Source organism: Nannobrachium achirus (assembly GCF_963921795.1).
Source record: "Nannobrachium achirus genome assembly, chromosome: 20".
Classification (NCBI taxonomy): Eukaryota; Metazoa; Chordata; class Actinopteri; order Myctophiformes; family Myctophidae; genus Nannobrachium; species Nannobrachium achirus.
In genome coordinates, this window is record NC_137827.1 from 20220118 (window position 1) to 20236392 (window position 16275).

A 16275-nucleotide genomic window follows, 5' to 3' on the forward strand; every position below is an offset into this window, starting at 1 on the left:
GCAGTTCAACTAACTTCAATTTGCAATCATCATCTTGCTCTTATTTTTTAATTTATTCAAATTGTGTGTAGAAAATGGCAAGTGAAGTGACGCACACACATGCGTTGCACAATATCGTCGCTGTCGGGCAGAAACCTTGCATCTCCAAGTTTCAAATGTGTACGTTTATTAATAAAGTAAAGCCCTGCTTCATCATACAAGACTGTCGCACAAGACTAGTGAAAACAGATGATCTACAAGCACACAACGCCTCGCACCGCGAGACGTTGTGTGCTTGTAGATCGTCTGTTTTCACTAGTTTAAATCATTTTTAAAATGATAAATACAAAACAAATGGTTTTGGAGATACAAGGTTTCCACCCGACAACGACGATATCCTTTTTGATCTACAGAGATCAGTCACTCCTGAAATCCCCCAAAACCATTCTTTCAACACCCGCAACAAAGCCAGTCATTTCCATCCATGGGAAGGTCCAGTGTACTCCTCTCTCTCTCTCTCTTCCAATCTCCCTTTTTTTTGCTAGTAAACCAACACAACAATAAATCAACTGTAGTTACAGTACAGTGTGGATCATCCGGAGGGGCAGGGCCACTGTTTGTGTGACGGGCGGTGGTAGTTCTGCTGGTGTAGGAAGAGGTTTACATGTCCAGCAGCAGCACCCGGGGGTCCTCCACCACGGACTTGATCTTGCGCAGGAAGGTGACGGCCTCCCTGCCGTCGATCAGACGATGGTCGTACGTCAGCGCCACGTACATCATGGGACGGATCTCCACCTGACGGATTGGAGGCGGTTTAAGTCAAGTGAAGAACACAGAAGCCACTTATCAGTGGTGCTCAAACTTAGGACCCCCAAAATGATATGTATTTGGCCACAGACCAAAATATTTTGTTCCAGAAGCAAAGATTTGAGTTAAAAACGTTTAATTTAAAAATATGTATACTACTCTATATTCAAAATTGTGCAGACATACAATAGCAGATCTAGAAGCTCAGAGTGGCACAAAGTGATGCGCTATGAGCTTCTATATCTGCTCTTTCTTAACTCATTGAGTGCCAGCCTATCACCACTAGAGGGCGCCCAGTGACCAGAGAATAATAGAGATATGCTGGTAATGCATGCCCAAGCCCTGGAGCCCAAGCCCAAGCCCTACTTGCCTGAACACTTTCCTTTGTGCATGTACAGGAAGAGGATGAAGTTAGCTTGAAGTTAGCTATTGGCTACCAAGCATTTTAGAAGCCTTATTTTCGTCAACTTAGCCATGATTAAACCTTGCACACCTCATGCATGGGAAAAAAACAGAGAAGAATGAGCTCTAAAAAATCCAATGCAATCCTGGATTGCATTGGAGTGGATTTGTGCAGTTTGTTCACAGCTTTCAAACAAAAAAATCCGATTGGAAATCCGTTCAGGCATTCTTGAGATAATCGCCATTATGTTTTACATGTAATGTAAACAAAAATGGCTGCCCTGTATGTTAGATGGGGTTATATGGGGGTGGAACATGCAAAATCGCGATTGAAATCATGTTCACCAGATTTGATGGGGTCCAAAAAAAAAAAAAAAGAAATTCAAATTTTTTTTTTTCAAAATGTCTTTTTTTTTTTTTTTTAAAAGCCGAACTTGTTCGGGATCGGCACTCTACGATACGCTAATAAAGCCGAACTAGTTCGGGATTGGCACTCAATGAGTTAATAGTTTTAGTGGTTAACACTAGCCTGGTGTTGCTCATACTAATTCCTCACTGCGTATCGGATATTAGTCTGGACTCACGAGCAGAATTTTCATTTCCATGGGGTGGGTTAAAAAAAAATGGCTCTGGACACGATTGGTTACACCAGACCAATGCTGGGCCCTGATTGGTTCCCCCAAATTTTGGGGGAGAGGAAATGGATTCACAATTGAGCGGGGCCAGACCCATATTCGCCAAGGGCAAGTTTTTTTGCCCAGGCGGATTGGTCTGGTTCCAGGCTAACACATGTCTATACATTCTGTTCTAAAACTATTTGTCTACAATTTGCATTTCTTTACATTTTCTCCATTATCTTAAAACGTTACTGAACTTGCATGAATAACTGTCTCAATGTTTGTTCAACATTGCGTGGTGAATAAGTCCAAGGACATTTTGTCCATTAACCATTAAGACCGGGGAAAGCCTATAGACCGGGTAAAGCCTAGAGATTGTTATACTGTACCTTTAAAACTGGGGAAGCATCTGTGTCATTTTAGATATTGCTATGTAAATAGCAACAGGAGTATGTTAAGGTCTAAATGGGTTCATCAATCTTTTCTCAAGGGAAATCTTTGTCTAGGCATTTCAAACCAATCTGCGCTTTAATAAGTAATGATAAATGTGCCTTAACGCCAAAATAAATAAACTGATGCATACATGTTGATTTATTTACATATCTCACTCAAGATGTCCATTTCATACCGTACTGAAATTAATGGAATCCAATGGCTTCCCTCAAAATTCAAACAACGTTAACGCTTTGGGAAATATTTGTCAGTAATGTCTATTCAGTCGTCGTCAGTGGTCAAAAAATGTCAGACCACCGGTATGGTCCTTTAACCAAGTGAACCCATCCACATACAGGGGGTAACTTTCACCCAAAAAAACAGCCCATCTAAAAGCTCTGCATTGTGAGCTTGTAGATTGACTATTTTAGGCAAAGAGATTTGGCGTAGAGGGAAAAAGTGATGCAAGCACAGTTTAACTCGGGTCCATTCTACTAAGAATATAGGTTTTAAGTGGTATCAGGATAAAAGTTAGATTCAGAATAAACTATACAAACCTTGCCCCCGATAGCAACGGGCCGGTCAAATATGCCATGCATGCCCAGAATAGCCGACTGTGGGGGGTTGATTATCGGGGTTCCAAACATAGAGCCAAACACTCCGCCGTTGCTGATTGTGAACGTGCCTCCGTCCATATCTTCAACCGCAAGTTCGTTTTTGCGGGCCTACAGACGTACAATCACAATTAAAGTCAGGACCTGAACACTGTAGAACAAGTTAATTGGTCTGTACTGTATATAATTATTTATGAAATATTACCTTCTCTCCCAACATGTTAATAGTTTTTTCAATGTCTGCAAAGTTCATTGATTCAACTCCTCTAATTACGGGTACGACCAAACCCTGAGAGAGAGAGAGAGAGTGAAAAAGTAACGTGACAGAATATATCATCCTTTACACTAAAAGGCAATAGCAGAACACAAGGGCTTACTTATAATCAAATGTTTTAGTACCTTTGGTGTAGCTACTGCGACACTGATGTCGACGTAGTCCCTGTACACTATCTCCTTTGTAGTGTCATCGATGACTATAAACAGAGCACAAGAAAAGCTTTATTGGGTATGATAATTAAGGCATCACCTCTACTACCAACACGATTCATTGTGTGTGTGTGTGTGTGTGTGTGTGTGTGTGTGTGTTAGGGGAGAGATAGGGGGAGGAGGCAGCTTGGTCTAGGGCTGTCACAATTATTACATAATCGTCTAATCGCAATTGTTTTAGGTAATCGCAATTATTTCGCATAATCGTCATAATCGTTTCCATGTTGAAAAATGTCCATATATTTTCAGACATTTTCAAAAACAGTGGAAATAGCCGATCTACAAGCTCACAACACGTCGCATCGCGTTGTGAGCTATCAACTATCAATGTTATTTTTTTAAAGTATAAAGTTGTCAAATATGTCAGTCGTTTCTTTGTATATTTAGGTTATGTGTCATATCTGCAATGTGCAACTTCAAAGCCTACAAGCCAAACAGAAATGTAATTGTCAACGACAAAAACACAAATAAATGGTTATTAATCGCAATTATTTGAGTGACAATTAATCATGACAGCCCTAGGGGGGGTCAAAAGAAGCAGTCAAGATCAGCTGTCGTCTCATTGTGGCTGATCCTACATAGGACAGAGTTTCACACTGAACACGTTAGTGTGGTTTAGAGGCTTAACAGAGGAAGACATAAATCTTGTTCTCATCACATGCACCTCTAATGATGTGAACCCACATAAGTGTGGGTTTATATGTACAGTAAGTACATCCCTTTTCTTTTCTTTTTAGATTTTGAAAATCCCCCTGCCCCACACAAACAAAAATAGCAGATCTACAATCTCTAAAGGCCACTTTTAACCAAACAGATTCGTGGCCGAATCGGCGGCGGAAAGCGTCTGTTGCCGAACGGGAGCTCATCGGTAGGTTTTCGGCAGCGGGTCGGGGACGTTATCGACGGAAAACTGGAAGACTGGACTTGCTCAGTTTTGTAGAGTCGCCCCTGGACGTCTGTGAATTGTAGCGAGTTGTAATGGACCATTAGTTTGCTACTGCTGCAGCAAAACCAAGCCTAAATAAGCCAGAGACATTTTCCCGTTGCATATTTTAACTAAATAGCATGCATATTCACAATCTCAACTCTCAATTTCCTATACTAATCAACTCCAAGGCAACGCTAGTAATAGTGATGTGTGTTATTTTGGTGTGAGGAGAAGAAATCACCGGACAGGAAGCATCTCCGCTTCTGCTCCTCGGTTGCCAGATTCTGTGAGTTAAACAAGCGACCAGGTCTATGAAAACAAAGCCTAAAGGAGCGTCCAGTTTCACCTATTGAGCTCTATTACATTAGCTATTTTCTAAAAGAATGTTGAAAGCAAGGCCAAATAAGCAACTACAATTCAGAAACATGCCCAAACAAAAGTAACCCACAACTAGCAACATTATAGGAAAACAGGATCAAAGTCGCTTATAACGAGCCGATATGGCAACAGTGCGCATGCGCAAAACTGTACAGTAATTACAGTCGGCATACAGTCGTGTGGAAAATTCAATGTGGTTAGTTTTTTGCAGTTCTTTGCAGTTCTTTGCAGTCTGTGAACAATTTGAACAAGTCTCCTGTAGTATTTTCGGTGTGGAGGCACCTTAAGATCTAAAGAGCCATACAGTACCTGCATTGACAGCGGGTTGGTCAGTCAACGCGTACGCTGCAGCCTTCACGAAGGCTGACATGAAGCCCAGTTTGATGTTGTGCTTTTTGAGGAAGGCGTCCTTGTAGCTCTTCCTCATCTCCGAGATGTTGCTGTGGAGAGAGTGCGAGAAATGTAAGACATTGGCCCGTTTACTGCAATCATTAATGCACAAGTGTAACACCCAAACTAACATGTGTGTGTCTTGAGTTGTTTTAGTGATTTTGTTTTATTTGCTTAAAAAAAAAACAACAGCAGCAAGATGGATATCTGAGGTTTCAATTCTCATCTAAATGTTCCTGCCTTCCTAATGTTCGCGTCCCCATCGAAAATACCAAAGCCTTAAGGGCAAGACAGAAAGAGCAGAACATTCTTTTACCAAGCAATTAGAGTTTTGAATAAGGACAAGGAATAGCGTTCTGAGAAAAACAAATGTGATGTTTTAGTGAATGAAGATAGGCTCTTTCTTTTTAAATTAAAGTACCTTCTTTTAACAATTTATCCTTTTAATGTGTGCTGATTTTTTATTTTTTTTAGGTGTGACAATAAAGTCATTGTGATTCTGATTTCCGAACATAGCTGGCTAACTCTAGAGACCTTTCTGTGGTGCTCGTTGGTTTCACTAAACTAGTTTCCGGTTTCAAATGCACACATGCTGAGTGACTTCACATCTGTCAGACGTGACAAGCTGAAGCTCTGAGGTTTCTACGGTCTATCATGTGAAACCAGTTCTTCTCAAGATTCAAAGACCCTCAGGGTTCCTTGCTTTAGGGAGTTAAAATGGACCCTTACAGCAAGGGTTTTCAAAGTGGGTGACAGGGCACCCTGGGGTGCCACGACGGCAGTCCAGGGGTGCCGCAAAATCATTTGATAATATTTGGAATTCATTTGGACACTTTTGACACTGGAAAAATATTTAGTATCATTTTAAACTTGAAGTACAATGTTATTTTCATTATCTCAACGTTTTCCTCACAACATAATCACTAAAATATCGTCACTGTCGGGCAGAAACCTCGTATCTCCAAGTTTCAAATGTGTACGTCTTTTGGTAAAGCAAAGCCCTTCTTCATCATGCAAGACTGTCGCAAAAACTAGTGAAAACAGCCGATCTACAAGCACACAACGGGTGCCTCGGATTTAAAAAAAAATGTATGGGGTGCCCTGAAACAAAAGGTTTGGGAACCCCTGCCTTACAGCATCTGTAACTAAGAATATACAAATGGAACCTAATGGATTTGGTACCATGTGTAGACTCAGTTAAATTAAAAAGTTTGAGAAGAAGATGATTACATTGTCGTACATTAGTATGCAAACAATGATTATGCAAACCATTCTATCCATTTCCATCCAGCAAGGTTTTGAACTGGAGCTTATTGGGAAGTATCACGGGTGGGGAATTGTTAAAACAGTGGTTAACAGTAAACAGTTTAAAGCTTTTATTTTTTTTACAGGAAAAACAAGAGGTTTCAGGTCATGGTGAATGGCTGCTGTTGACACTGACGTGCTAATCGTTTCACCGTTGGCTCATTTCACCACTTGTATCCCTCTTTTTAATTGTTTGTTTTCCTGTCTCTAACCCTGTTGAGGCTCTAGGGTTTCTCCGCTAACGCAATTAGCCCCGTCCCCCAAGACACACACTCTCCGAGAAAGGAGAGAAGAAGCGATAAAAATCTTCACTTTCTAGAGCCCGTAAATCTTATTGGCCCCGTCATAAAAGCCCATATCGGTTGAGGTAGCTCTCCCACTCAGAGTGCAGGTCTCTGCGGGCCCCCTGCAGATGCTCCGGCCTCCTGCTCTGAGCCGCTTCTTCGGCTCCAGATGAGCCCAGGCCTGGGAAGTCTTCCTCCAGACGGTCAATGTCAATCCAATTAGGATACACAGAAAACCCTGAATAGCTGAAAGCCGACACCGCGCATTCGAGGGGGAAAGAAACCCTCAAAGTGTCCTCTTCAGCACGGGGGGCAAAGCGCAGACAATAACATTTCCTTGTAAATTAATAAAGCCTGTTTTAACAATTCTTATCTTCGTTTTAGATGCCATTATGACCAAATATTTACATTCCAGCGTTTAAAAGGCTATTGGGTTTCAGAAAGCTTTTCCTATTGGCCAGATTCCAATCTATAACGATTTGCGACAGTGTGGTTTCCTCTCTTAACACTTAAAACGGAAAAATCATATTGCCTAACTTTTCTTCCAACACAATGTTCATTTATACAATGTTTACAATTTATTTTACTTACTGAAGCTACAATTAAAGATCTTTTTTATTTTTTTTAAGGGTCAGTTAAGTGATTTTCTTTTATTAAAATAAGTGTTAAAAAGCTCTATATTCTGATAGTACTCATTGCTATAGAGCAGCGGTTCTCAAATGGGTCGCGATAGTGGGGTCCTGTTGGGGTCACGCATTGGCAACCAAAAAACATAAAAATAAATAAACAGTAAGTGAGGTCGTCGGGACCAATGTGAGGAGAAGAGGACACACGAGTTACGCCTCCAAGCCGACAAAGAACAAGCAGCAACGCAAGACAACACACACAAGCCCTCGCAGGAACTGAGGCACACAAACTGAAGTTGGCTGTTCATAAATGATTTACTTGGGAATTATGTTCAATACGAGCGAGTGTGACATGGGATCGCCCAAAGAATTCCCAAATAACATGGGGTCGTGCGTGGTATAAAAAAGTTTGAGAACCAACCCCTGCTATAGTGTTCAGTAACAGGAATCTCCATCTCTTTATTAAAAGAGAAAAAGTCCCTACCAATCAAGATAGATTTGGAAGTAATATGACAAAGACATGAGCAGACCAAATTGGAACAGGGAACACGGATATATTAAGTTTATATTCTAAATCAAGTTTCTGTTTGATGTGAATCTATTTTTATTTCCGACAGAAGCATGTGATCAGAGTCAGTATTTCAGGTCTTGGTTGATGCTCACCGTTGGGTCCAGATCCCAGCATGCCCGCCCGGTTGGGCAGCCGGCCCAGTAGAACACTGGGTCGGTACCGAGGGCCAGGCAGCCAGAGTAGACCCCCCGATGTCAGAACGACACCGGGGGGCATCGGAGCCCGGGCTCTGCACAACTCAGAGAATGGATAAACTGTTGCATCATTTCACATGCTTGTTGCTTACTGCGGGTGTTATTCATTCATCCTACAAGCCGATAGATCGGTGCTCTCCTGATCGACTGAAATTTTGTCACCAAACTGAAAATGGATTTTGTGTTTATTAAAGAGCTGGAGAGACGCAGACACCCATGTTACTGAACAAACACACTATAGCAATGATTACTATCCGAATATAGTTTATTTGTTCTTTTAACAACAACAAAATATCACTCACCCTACTGTACCTTTATTTATGTCCAACTCCTTCCAACTTCCTAACCACTGAACGCACTGAAGTATTGATAAAGTAGAAGGTAAGCTAATGTTGAATTTCCTACCTCATGTCAATCTCGTTAAATGTGGTCAACATCGCGCAGGTGTTCTGCGCTTCCTTCAGTCTCTGGGCTATTCTCAGTCTCATCCGGTTCATTTTCACCTGATAAAAAGAAAAACGCAAAACCAATACCTTAATATACACTTCCAGTCAACTCTGTGAGCGCCTTGTTACTTTTGTTTACCATGTTAAAGGACAACTTTGTTTTTTTACAACAAGGGTTAATATTTTAGATAGTCATTAGAGAAAAGAAAAGTCGTAAAATGTTTTCATTTCTATTGTTTTAGAGATTTGAACAATTTTGATTTGCATGCATGGCATGCATGCAAGTGGCTAAATATGTATTTTTAGACACAATAAGCCCATTCCCAAGATGCACCGCAATCTTTCATGGGCAGAAGTGACTTATGGAGGCTGGTGTAAATACCGGTAAGTAATAAAGAAATTGTCAGATTATTGTGTCTAAAAATATATATTTAGCCACTTGTACGCATACCCCCAACCATTGAAATCGAAATACTAAAATGGCTAAAACGATAGAAAGCAGTAAATGAAAACATACACTCATCTTCTCTCTCCTTTAATTACAATCAAAATATGAACCCTTGTTGTAAAAAACGAAAGTTGTCCTATAATGGATGCTAGCCTTTGGCAGGGTTCTTACCCGGTTCTCTGTCCTGGCTGCTTTGGCCCCTCCCTCGGCCAGGGCCACTGGGGCAGCAGGGGCTGGGGTGAGCTTGACTGCAGAAACTATGGCAACGAGGCAAAGAAGCCATTAGTACTGTTTAATGCACGGTGCAATGGACTCTTACGGGACTATAGACTGGGGTTCCCACTTCTCAAGAGATCTAAAGATAAAATCTTATCAAATGGTTAGTCTCGCGTGGCCAGACTGTTGCCTCCGCGATTTGCAAATGCTCCCGGCATACAGTCTGGGGCACGGAAATAGAAACGATGAGTGTGAGATAGAGCGGATGTGACGCAACCGCTCCCTTGGTGCAGTAGCGATAACATGTCCTACTGGAAGCGTTATGTCTACTTTCAATATTTTTTGTGGGGTGTTATTTCGTCTTTCTCTGGTGTTGTTGGTGTTACTTCCACGATGTTTTCAAATGTTATCTTAAACTATACACGCATAACAAGAATATGCTGCTCGAATGACTGTCTGTGCGAGTGTGCTTCTGTTATGTTTCCAGTGGGACTACAATTCCGTCAACTTCCGTGCAGCAGTGGCTACTTCCGATACTCGCCGTTCGGGAGCTGCCGTTCCAGACTCTATATAGCATTCGGAGATTGTGGAATAGTTGTCTGGCTACGCGAGACTATCAAATGGTGGTCCAGTCTTAATGCATGCATATCAAATTAAGAGGCAGAGAATCACTGAACTAACAGGAACCCCAAGCTACACTGTAAAATCCTCAGTGCTCATTTAACTCTGAGAGCGTACAAACATTTTATACTCTTTATACGTGTTACTGTTACGGACCCCTAAGGGTGCCAAACCAAACGTTGAGAGAACAAGTGGCTCAATGTTAGCTTAGCCACAACTAGTCTCGCGTGGCCAGACTGTTGCCTCCGTGATTTGGTCAAATGCTCCCAGCATACAGTCTGGCAGACGGAAATAGAAACGGTGAGTGCGAGATAAAGCGGATGTGACGCAACCGCTCCCTTAGTGCAGTAGCAATAACATGTCCTACTGGAAGCGTTATGTCTCCTTTCAACATTTCTGGGGGCTTTATTTTGTCTTTCTCTGGTGTTATTGGTGTCACCTTCATGATGTTTTCAAACGTTTCATAAACTATACACTCATAACAATAATAGGCAGCTCGAATGACTTTGTCTGACCTATTGTGTTTCTGTTATGTTTCCAATGGGACTACAGTTTAGTGCAGCAGTGGCTACTTCCGATACTCGCCGTTCGGGAGCTGCTCTTCCAGACTCTATATAGCATTCGGAGATTGTGGAATAGTTGTCTGGCTACGCGAGACTAAGCCACAACCAACCCGTCTACACGAGGAGGAAGCAGGATTCATCACTCTCCCTTAATCAAGCGAGCACAGGGGTCAAGTTAAAACACTTCTCACGTGACACAGGCTCACTGTCCGATGACAACTAACCTGGTTTGGAGTCCATAGCATGTGCTGACACAGGTGGCACAGGGGGCATGCTGGTGGGGATGGGGCCCACGGCGGAGGGCGTAGGAGGAGCGGGAGCGGGTGGGGGTGGAGGTGGGGGAGGTGCAGCAGCAGCAGGGGGTGGAGCCTCAGCTTTTGGAGCCTCCGTCGCTTTGGGAGCGCCGGCTGAAAGATGTACAAGTGAACAAATGAAGAAACATTAAGCTTAGATTTCAAGTTAATTATCCAGGTTGTTAATGCAAGCACAAGTCCAGTCACAAGCTCAGACCTCCTTTGCGAAGCTTGAAGAGAGGCGTTCCTCCCTCCACCTTTCCTCCATCAGGGACCAAAAGCTCCTCAATCACCCCGGCTGCAGGAGACGGAACCTGCACTGAGGTCTACAAAAGAAATTGCATTCATTATTATTATTTTTTTAAAGATTTCGTTTTTGGGCTTTTATGGCTTTATTCGATAGGACAGTAGACTGACAGGAAATGGGGAGAGAGATTGGGAGTGACACGCAGCAAAGGTCGTCCGGATTGAGAATCGAACCGGCGACGCCGTCAGGCATCAACGCCTATGTGGCAATGTCTATATGGTATGCGCCAAGACCAGTAGGCCAGCGGGCATCCCAAATGCATTAATTAATTAATTACATTTTTATTTGGTGTGCAAAAATCGCCATACATTATGGCAAGTTTAAAACTGGTCAGTCAAATTATAAGTAGGATAAGAATGTATTTGAAGCTCGTTTAGCTTATGAATTTCAATCAATATTCATGACAATATTTTATACAAGGCTTAAACTTTGCTGTGTTCACTTGGACCGCGCGGAGGTGCAGAAAGTCAGGGGGACGAAGATTTACTATTCTGTCCATAACGTCACATAACTTGGTAACGGCGTTGAGTCGGCTCATGCGACCGTCGCAACGCTCGACACGGCGACTCGCTCGCTACCACTCGCTTGGCTAACCTCTCTGACCTTTCCATTATATCCATTTCACAGTGTAAACACTAAAGAAGTACCAAAGATAAAAGTGCATTACAGATCTGGGGACAAGCAATATGCTAGTTTCTACTAAATCCTTTTCATTCCTACCGTGCTACTGGATCAGAAACATAATTATACTACCTTGCATTTATGTTATTAACAACAACAACATGAAATTTGCCAGTGGGTCTAAATGTCAAATGTGTCATACCTTATCAGTCTCAATTTCACAAACCACTTCATCTTCACTGACGGTATCTCCAACAGCTGTAAGCAGAAATCAGGTTGTTTTTGAAAACGGGGGAAAGACTTTTGACCTCTTGCTCAAAAGCTCTGTGAGCAAGAGAGCCTGGAATTTAGACCCATGTCCACAGTAGCAGCAAGCGACATCTGTGTAAGAACAGAACACAGGAACATACCTTTTTCCCACCTCACGTCGCCTTCTGACACAGATTCTGCAAACGCAGGTGTCTTAACTGTGACAACTTCATTCCCTTTAAGATAAAGGTGAGACGGGGAAACCAGGTTGATCACAGCAAGCATAACATTGAAACTATTAATTTAAAGACAAGACATCATAAAAGACATCTAGGCTGATACGGTACATACTGTAGGCTACAGACGTCCTGAAGTACTGGATCTGGAAGACACTGGACCTAGGATCACATTTCCTAAAGACAAAAAGCACAGAATTCAGCAGCTATCCAACTAAAATGTGTCTAAATCAACCTTGCACCTCATGTAAGTTTAACATTATGATTGCATGGAGAATATACAAGTTCATTTGAATACTGTAGATTGATTTAGGATTTCATTGCTGGATACTTTGGGTTGCACAGCACAGTCATGCCAAGGTCATGAAACCTGCACATGCTTTATGATAAAACATAAAATTACATCACCACTACTAGTACCGGTATGCTTGACTGTTCCCAGACAACAGCTGTTAGTAGGAAGGCAATCCTGTGACAGTTTTAAAATGGCAGTGCGACACGTATGATTGGAGTAGGAGGAAATCTATGAAGCGGCACAGGTGATGGGTTGAAGAAATTTCATGCAAGGAAACTTGGGAGTTATGTGAAGGGTTGTCAAATTAATACTCAAAATCTACTCCTCTACTGCCATAGATAATTAAAAAGACTTGTTAGTTTGCGGTGTAGCACTTACTCATTATTGTTGAGCGTGATACCATGGCTAGCTGATAGAGCTGAAACATGACAAGATGAGCACGTGAATATGATTTCCTTTGAGCAGCATTAGTAAAATACAAAAAATAAAAGTATTCATTGTTTTAAGACTGACGAGACGTCACATTCATACCTGATGTAGCTCGGCGAGCCAACACATTATTCCCCTGTTGAAAGAGACAACCAGTTAAGAACTGTAAGCGTTTCATTTCCTTTCATTTAAGATTATACCACGTGTTAAAGAAAAACAAGGGCCAATATAATGCCTCCGCCTGGCCAGCCGGGGCGCTTGATGGGAGGGGAAAGGAACTGGTTGGAATAACGCGTTCCTTCCTCCACACGCTACATCCATCCTGGGGAAATCCCCCCGTCAGGTGAAAAGAAACAACTTGGACTACTCATGCATTGAAGGAAGCATGAGGTCAGTCCGTTGTCTCCCCAGGCGCGGCAGAGGGAGAGCAGAGCCCAGGATTACATAGGCAATTGGCACTGGGTGAAAATGGGTTGCAAAATCGTGGGATAAAAATTATTAAAACAACAAAAAGAAACAAGGGCCAAATCAAAAAGTTCAAAAAGGTCCCCGACATGATAAATATAACAACTTTATTATCCTCATTTATTTGGCATTTTTTGCTTTTCTTAGAGCAGGGGTATACAACACAGGGACAGGGTCAGAGTTACTACAGGAGGACGCCAAATCTTTGATTGAAAGGATATTATTTGTTACTTGAACCCTAGCATCCCTATTCTGAGGGGAACTTGAGCCAAACATAGCAGATCTACAATCTCACAACGCCACGCATTTTCGGCAAAGAGGCTTGGTATCGAGGGGGAAAAAAGAGCAGACCAAGTACAGTGTGAAAGGTCAAGTTTAATAAGTATTGAGGGTTTAAGTGGTTAAACCCTCTTAAACCCTTAAGTGGGTTAAGTGCTGTCAACAAGTCTATGAAGCCATCTATGAAAAATCTGCAAGACATTTTATACAATATGTACAATATGAAGTGGGGGGTCCCTGCTTCATCTGTGTCTTAGCTAGGGATGGGACGATATGTGATATTATCGTTTATCGTGATAAAAAACACTCACGATAATCGTATCGTGGAGATTTAATTTATCGTCCTCCATCATGCACTGGGATAAATTCACCTTTTATTTGCCGGAGCTGGTACCACTTAAACCCTCTATAATTGGTAAAAGGTACTTGTAATATACATACTTGATACAGTCTTTTTTTTCCATTCTCTATCAAATGTCTTTGCCAAAAAATTGCTGATCTCACAAGGAGCATGTGCCACCAGGCAGGCACCCCAAAATAATATCCATTATGTATATAACAGTTTTCCAACAGTGATTCACAGAAATTCAACACTGATGAATTAAGTGAACAACATACATAAAGAAGTCTGGGCTTCTTCTCACTCATGATCTTTGACACATTGATAAAACTGTCACTTTAGCTACTGTATGCAATTCAAATTGTCAGCCTAGGTGCTAAAGACACCACGGACAGTTCACTTTGTGTATCTTATCTCTGAAAGGTCAGTGGTTGTTTACCTTTGCAGTGGGACCTGTCCATAAGAGTTTTACTGACACTTTGCTTTTGGATTTGCACATCCACCATTATCTTGAAAAGGACAATTTAACAAAAACAAACTGCAAATACTGGAACAAAATTATATTTTGTGTTAGAAATATATAACAAACTTTTTCCTGACCAGAGTTTAAATCACTGACTACACTTGAGTTTTCATTATCAGTACCCGAAAACATTAACAGGTCGGACACTATAATACTGTACTGTACTTCAGTAATACTGTACTGTACTTCAGTACACTTTTTAGGTACGTTTTACTTTACTAAAGTATTTCCAATTTTCTGTACTTTTACTTCTACTCCACTAAATCTCAGAGGCAAATATTGTCCTTTTACTCCACTACAATTATTTGAAAACTTTAGTTACTAGCTCATTTTTTGATTTTGATTATTATTGCATTGTGAGCTTGTAGATATGCTTATTTATATTTTCAAAAGGTCTTTATATACATTTGAAAACTTGAAATGGGACATTCTGCTTTAAGCTTTATTATGAGTAGCCTACTTTTACTTTTGGTATAGTGGTACTTTAAGTACATTTAAATGCAAATACTTTGCTGAAGAAGACAGCAACAGGTTGAGGTGCTAAAGTAGAACCCCACACAACAAGCAATGACCTACACCTGCCTGACTGGGAATGCTAACTAACCAAACAAAAGCAAGTGTACATTTAATCAGCCAGCTATAATAGCCTGCAGGTCTGTTGGCCTCCAACAAGACCGGGCGGCCAAAATGCACATAACAGAAGTGGAACACACATCTTTTCCCACTTTAATACGAGTTGCACCACTGGTTCAGACAGAGTGTGATCATGCTGTCCTTGGGCTTGCAATGTTACGGGCCTAGCATGGCCTAGCATTAGCATGCTAGCTAAAATAGCTCTCCACTGCTTTCACGACCACACAGCACTTGCTGCCACACACTGACAGCTAGGGTACGACTTGTCCTTCCCCTCCCTATAGCAGGGTGACACTAGTAAAAACAATGACATGATGATGGTGGTGACATGATGATGTGTGTCTTTCTTCTGTTCTCGCCTACCTGGCGGATGGCAGAGAGGGAGCGACCGAGATTCCTGGTGAGACACCGGGAATGGGACAGCATGGCGCGGCCGGTTGACAGCAGGCTGTCTGCGGGAGGGAGGGAGGGTGTCACACCGCCGCTTCACCGGCCCGGGATTAGACTAGAGAGAGAGGCTAAGGAAGTGTGGAGCTGCGGTGGGATGGACCATGTGATCAGGGCTGGAACTAAGGGGTGGGATGGACCATACATACTGTATAGTACAAGTACAGTACATGACATGAGATCATCTGCATAATATGGGATGATGAACCACGTGCTCTGGCTGCAGGTTGGAGGGATATTGATCTTCACTGTGGGTCGGGACCCATTTGTGGGTCGCGGAGGACACAATCTAATGGGCCACGAGAAAATGTCAAAACATAAATAAATCATTTTTCAAGATGTTTATGAATAATAATAATAATAATAAAGAGAAAAAACTAATAACTCCATAAATTTGAAAACAAATGTTTTAAGTAGTGAGCTTTTTTTTATTTATTTTGTATCTGCTATTTTCACTAGTTTGGGTACAGACCGGGGCAAACGTCACTCTCATTTCTTTTTTGGGTCACGATCTAAAATGTTTGGGAACCTGCTGGTCTAAATAAAACCAATTTGAAGTGAATGGTAGCCTATATTCCCTATAACATAATAGATAAACAATATTTCCCCCCCTTAATTTTAGTCTCCCCCTCTTTATTTGATATTGCTAAAAATGCACCTGCTACACACCCAACCATCACTCACGTGCACCTCTCACACAAGCAGTCGGCGCGCGCGCGCGCACGCACACACACACACACACACACACACACACACACACGCACACACACACACACACACACACACACACACACACACACACACACACACACACTTATTTAACGCTAGTATCCATGTTGTGATGACCACAT

General features: G+C 41.9%; 1 protein-coding gene across 1 annotated transcript; it reads right to left on the minus strand.

Annotated features, from left to right (window-relative positions):
• Nucleotides 1-277: 277 nt before the first annotated feature.
• Nucleotides 278-15487, minus strand: dlst (dihydrolipoamide S-succinyltransferase). The gene is made up of 15 exons (XM_080750205.1): nucleotides 15341-15487; nucleotides 12840-12873; nucleotides 12687-12726; nucleotides 12129-12190; nucleotides 11939-12013; nucleotides 11731-11786; nucleotides 10818-10926; nucleotides 10532-10714; nucleotides 9079-9164; nucleotides 8419-8516; nucleotides 4953-5083; nucleotides 3251-3324; nucleotides 3057-3140; nucleotides 2795-2962; nucleotides 278-774 (listed from the first exon to the last, which is right to left on the minus strand). Exons 1-15 carry the CDS (start codon nucleotides 15401-15403, stop codon nucleotides 640-642), a joined length of 1398 nt encoding a protein of 465 aa, XP_080606331.1. The 5' UTR covers nucleotides 15404-15487; the 3' UTR covers nucleotides 278-639.
• Between the last annotated feature and the right edge of the window lie 788 nt (nucleotides 15488-16275).

Coding starts and splice junctions, on each gene's coding strand:
- dlst (XM_080750205.1), bottom strand. CDS start 15,403: ATGCTGTCCCATTCCCGGTGTCTCACCAGGAATCTCGGTCGCTCCCTC. Junction 10,927..11,730: donor GTGAAATTGAGACTGATAAG/GTATGACACATT, acceptor TTTCTTTTGTAG/ACCTCAGTGCAGGTTCCGTC. Junction 775..2,794: donor CCGTTGCTATCGGGGGCAAG/GTTTGTATAGTT, acceptor CCAATCCGTCAG/GTGGAGATCCGTCCCATGAT.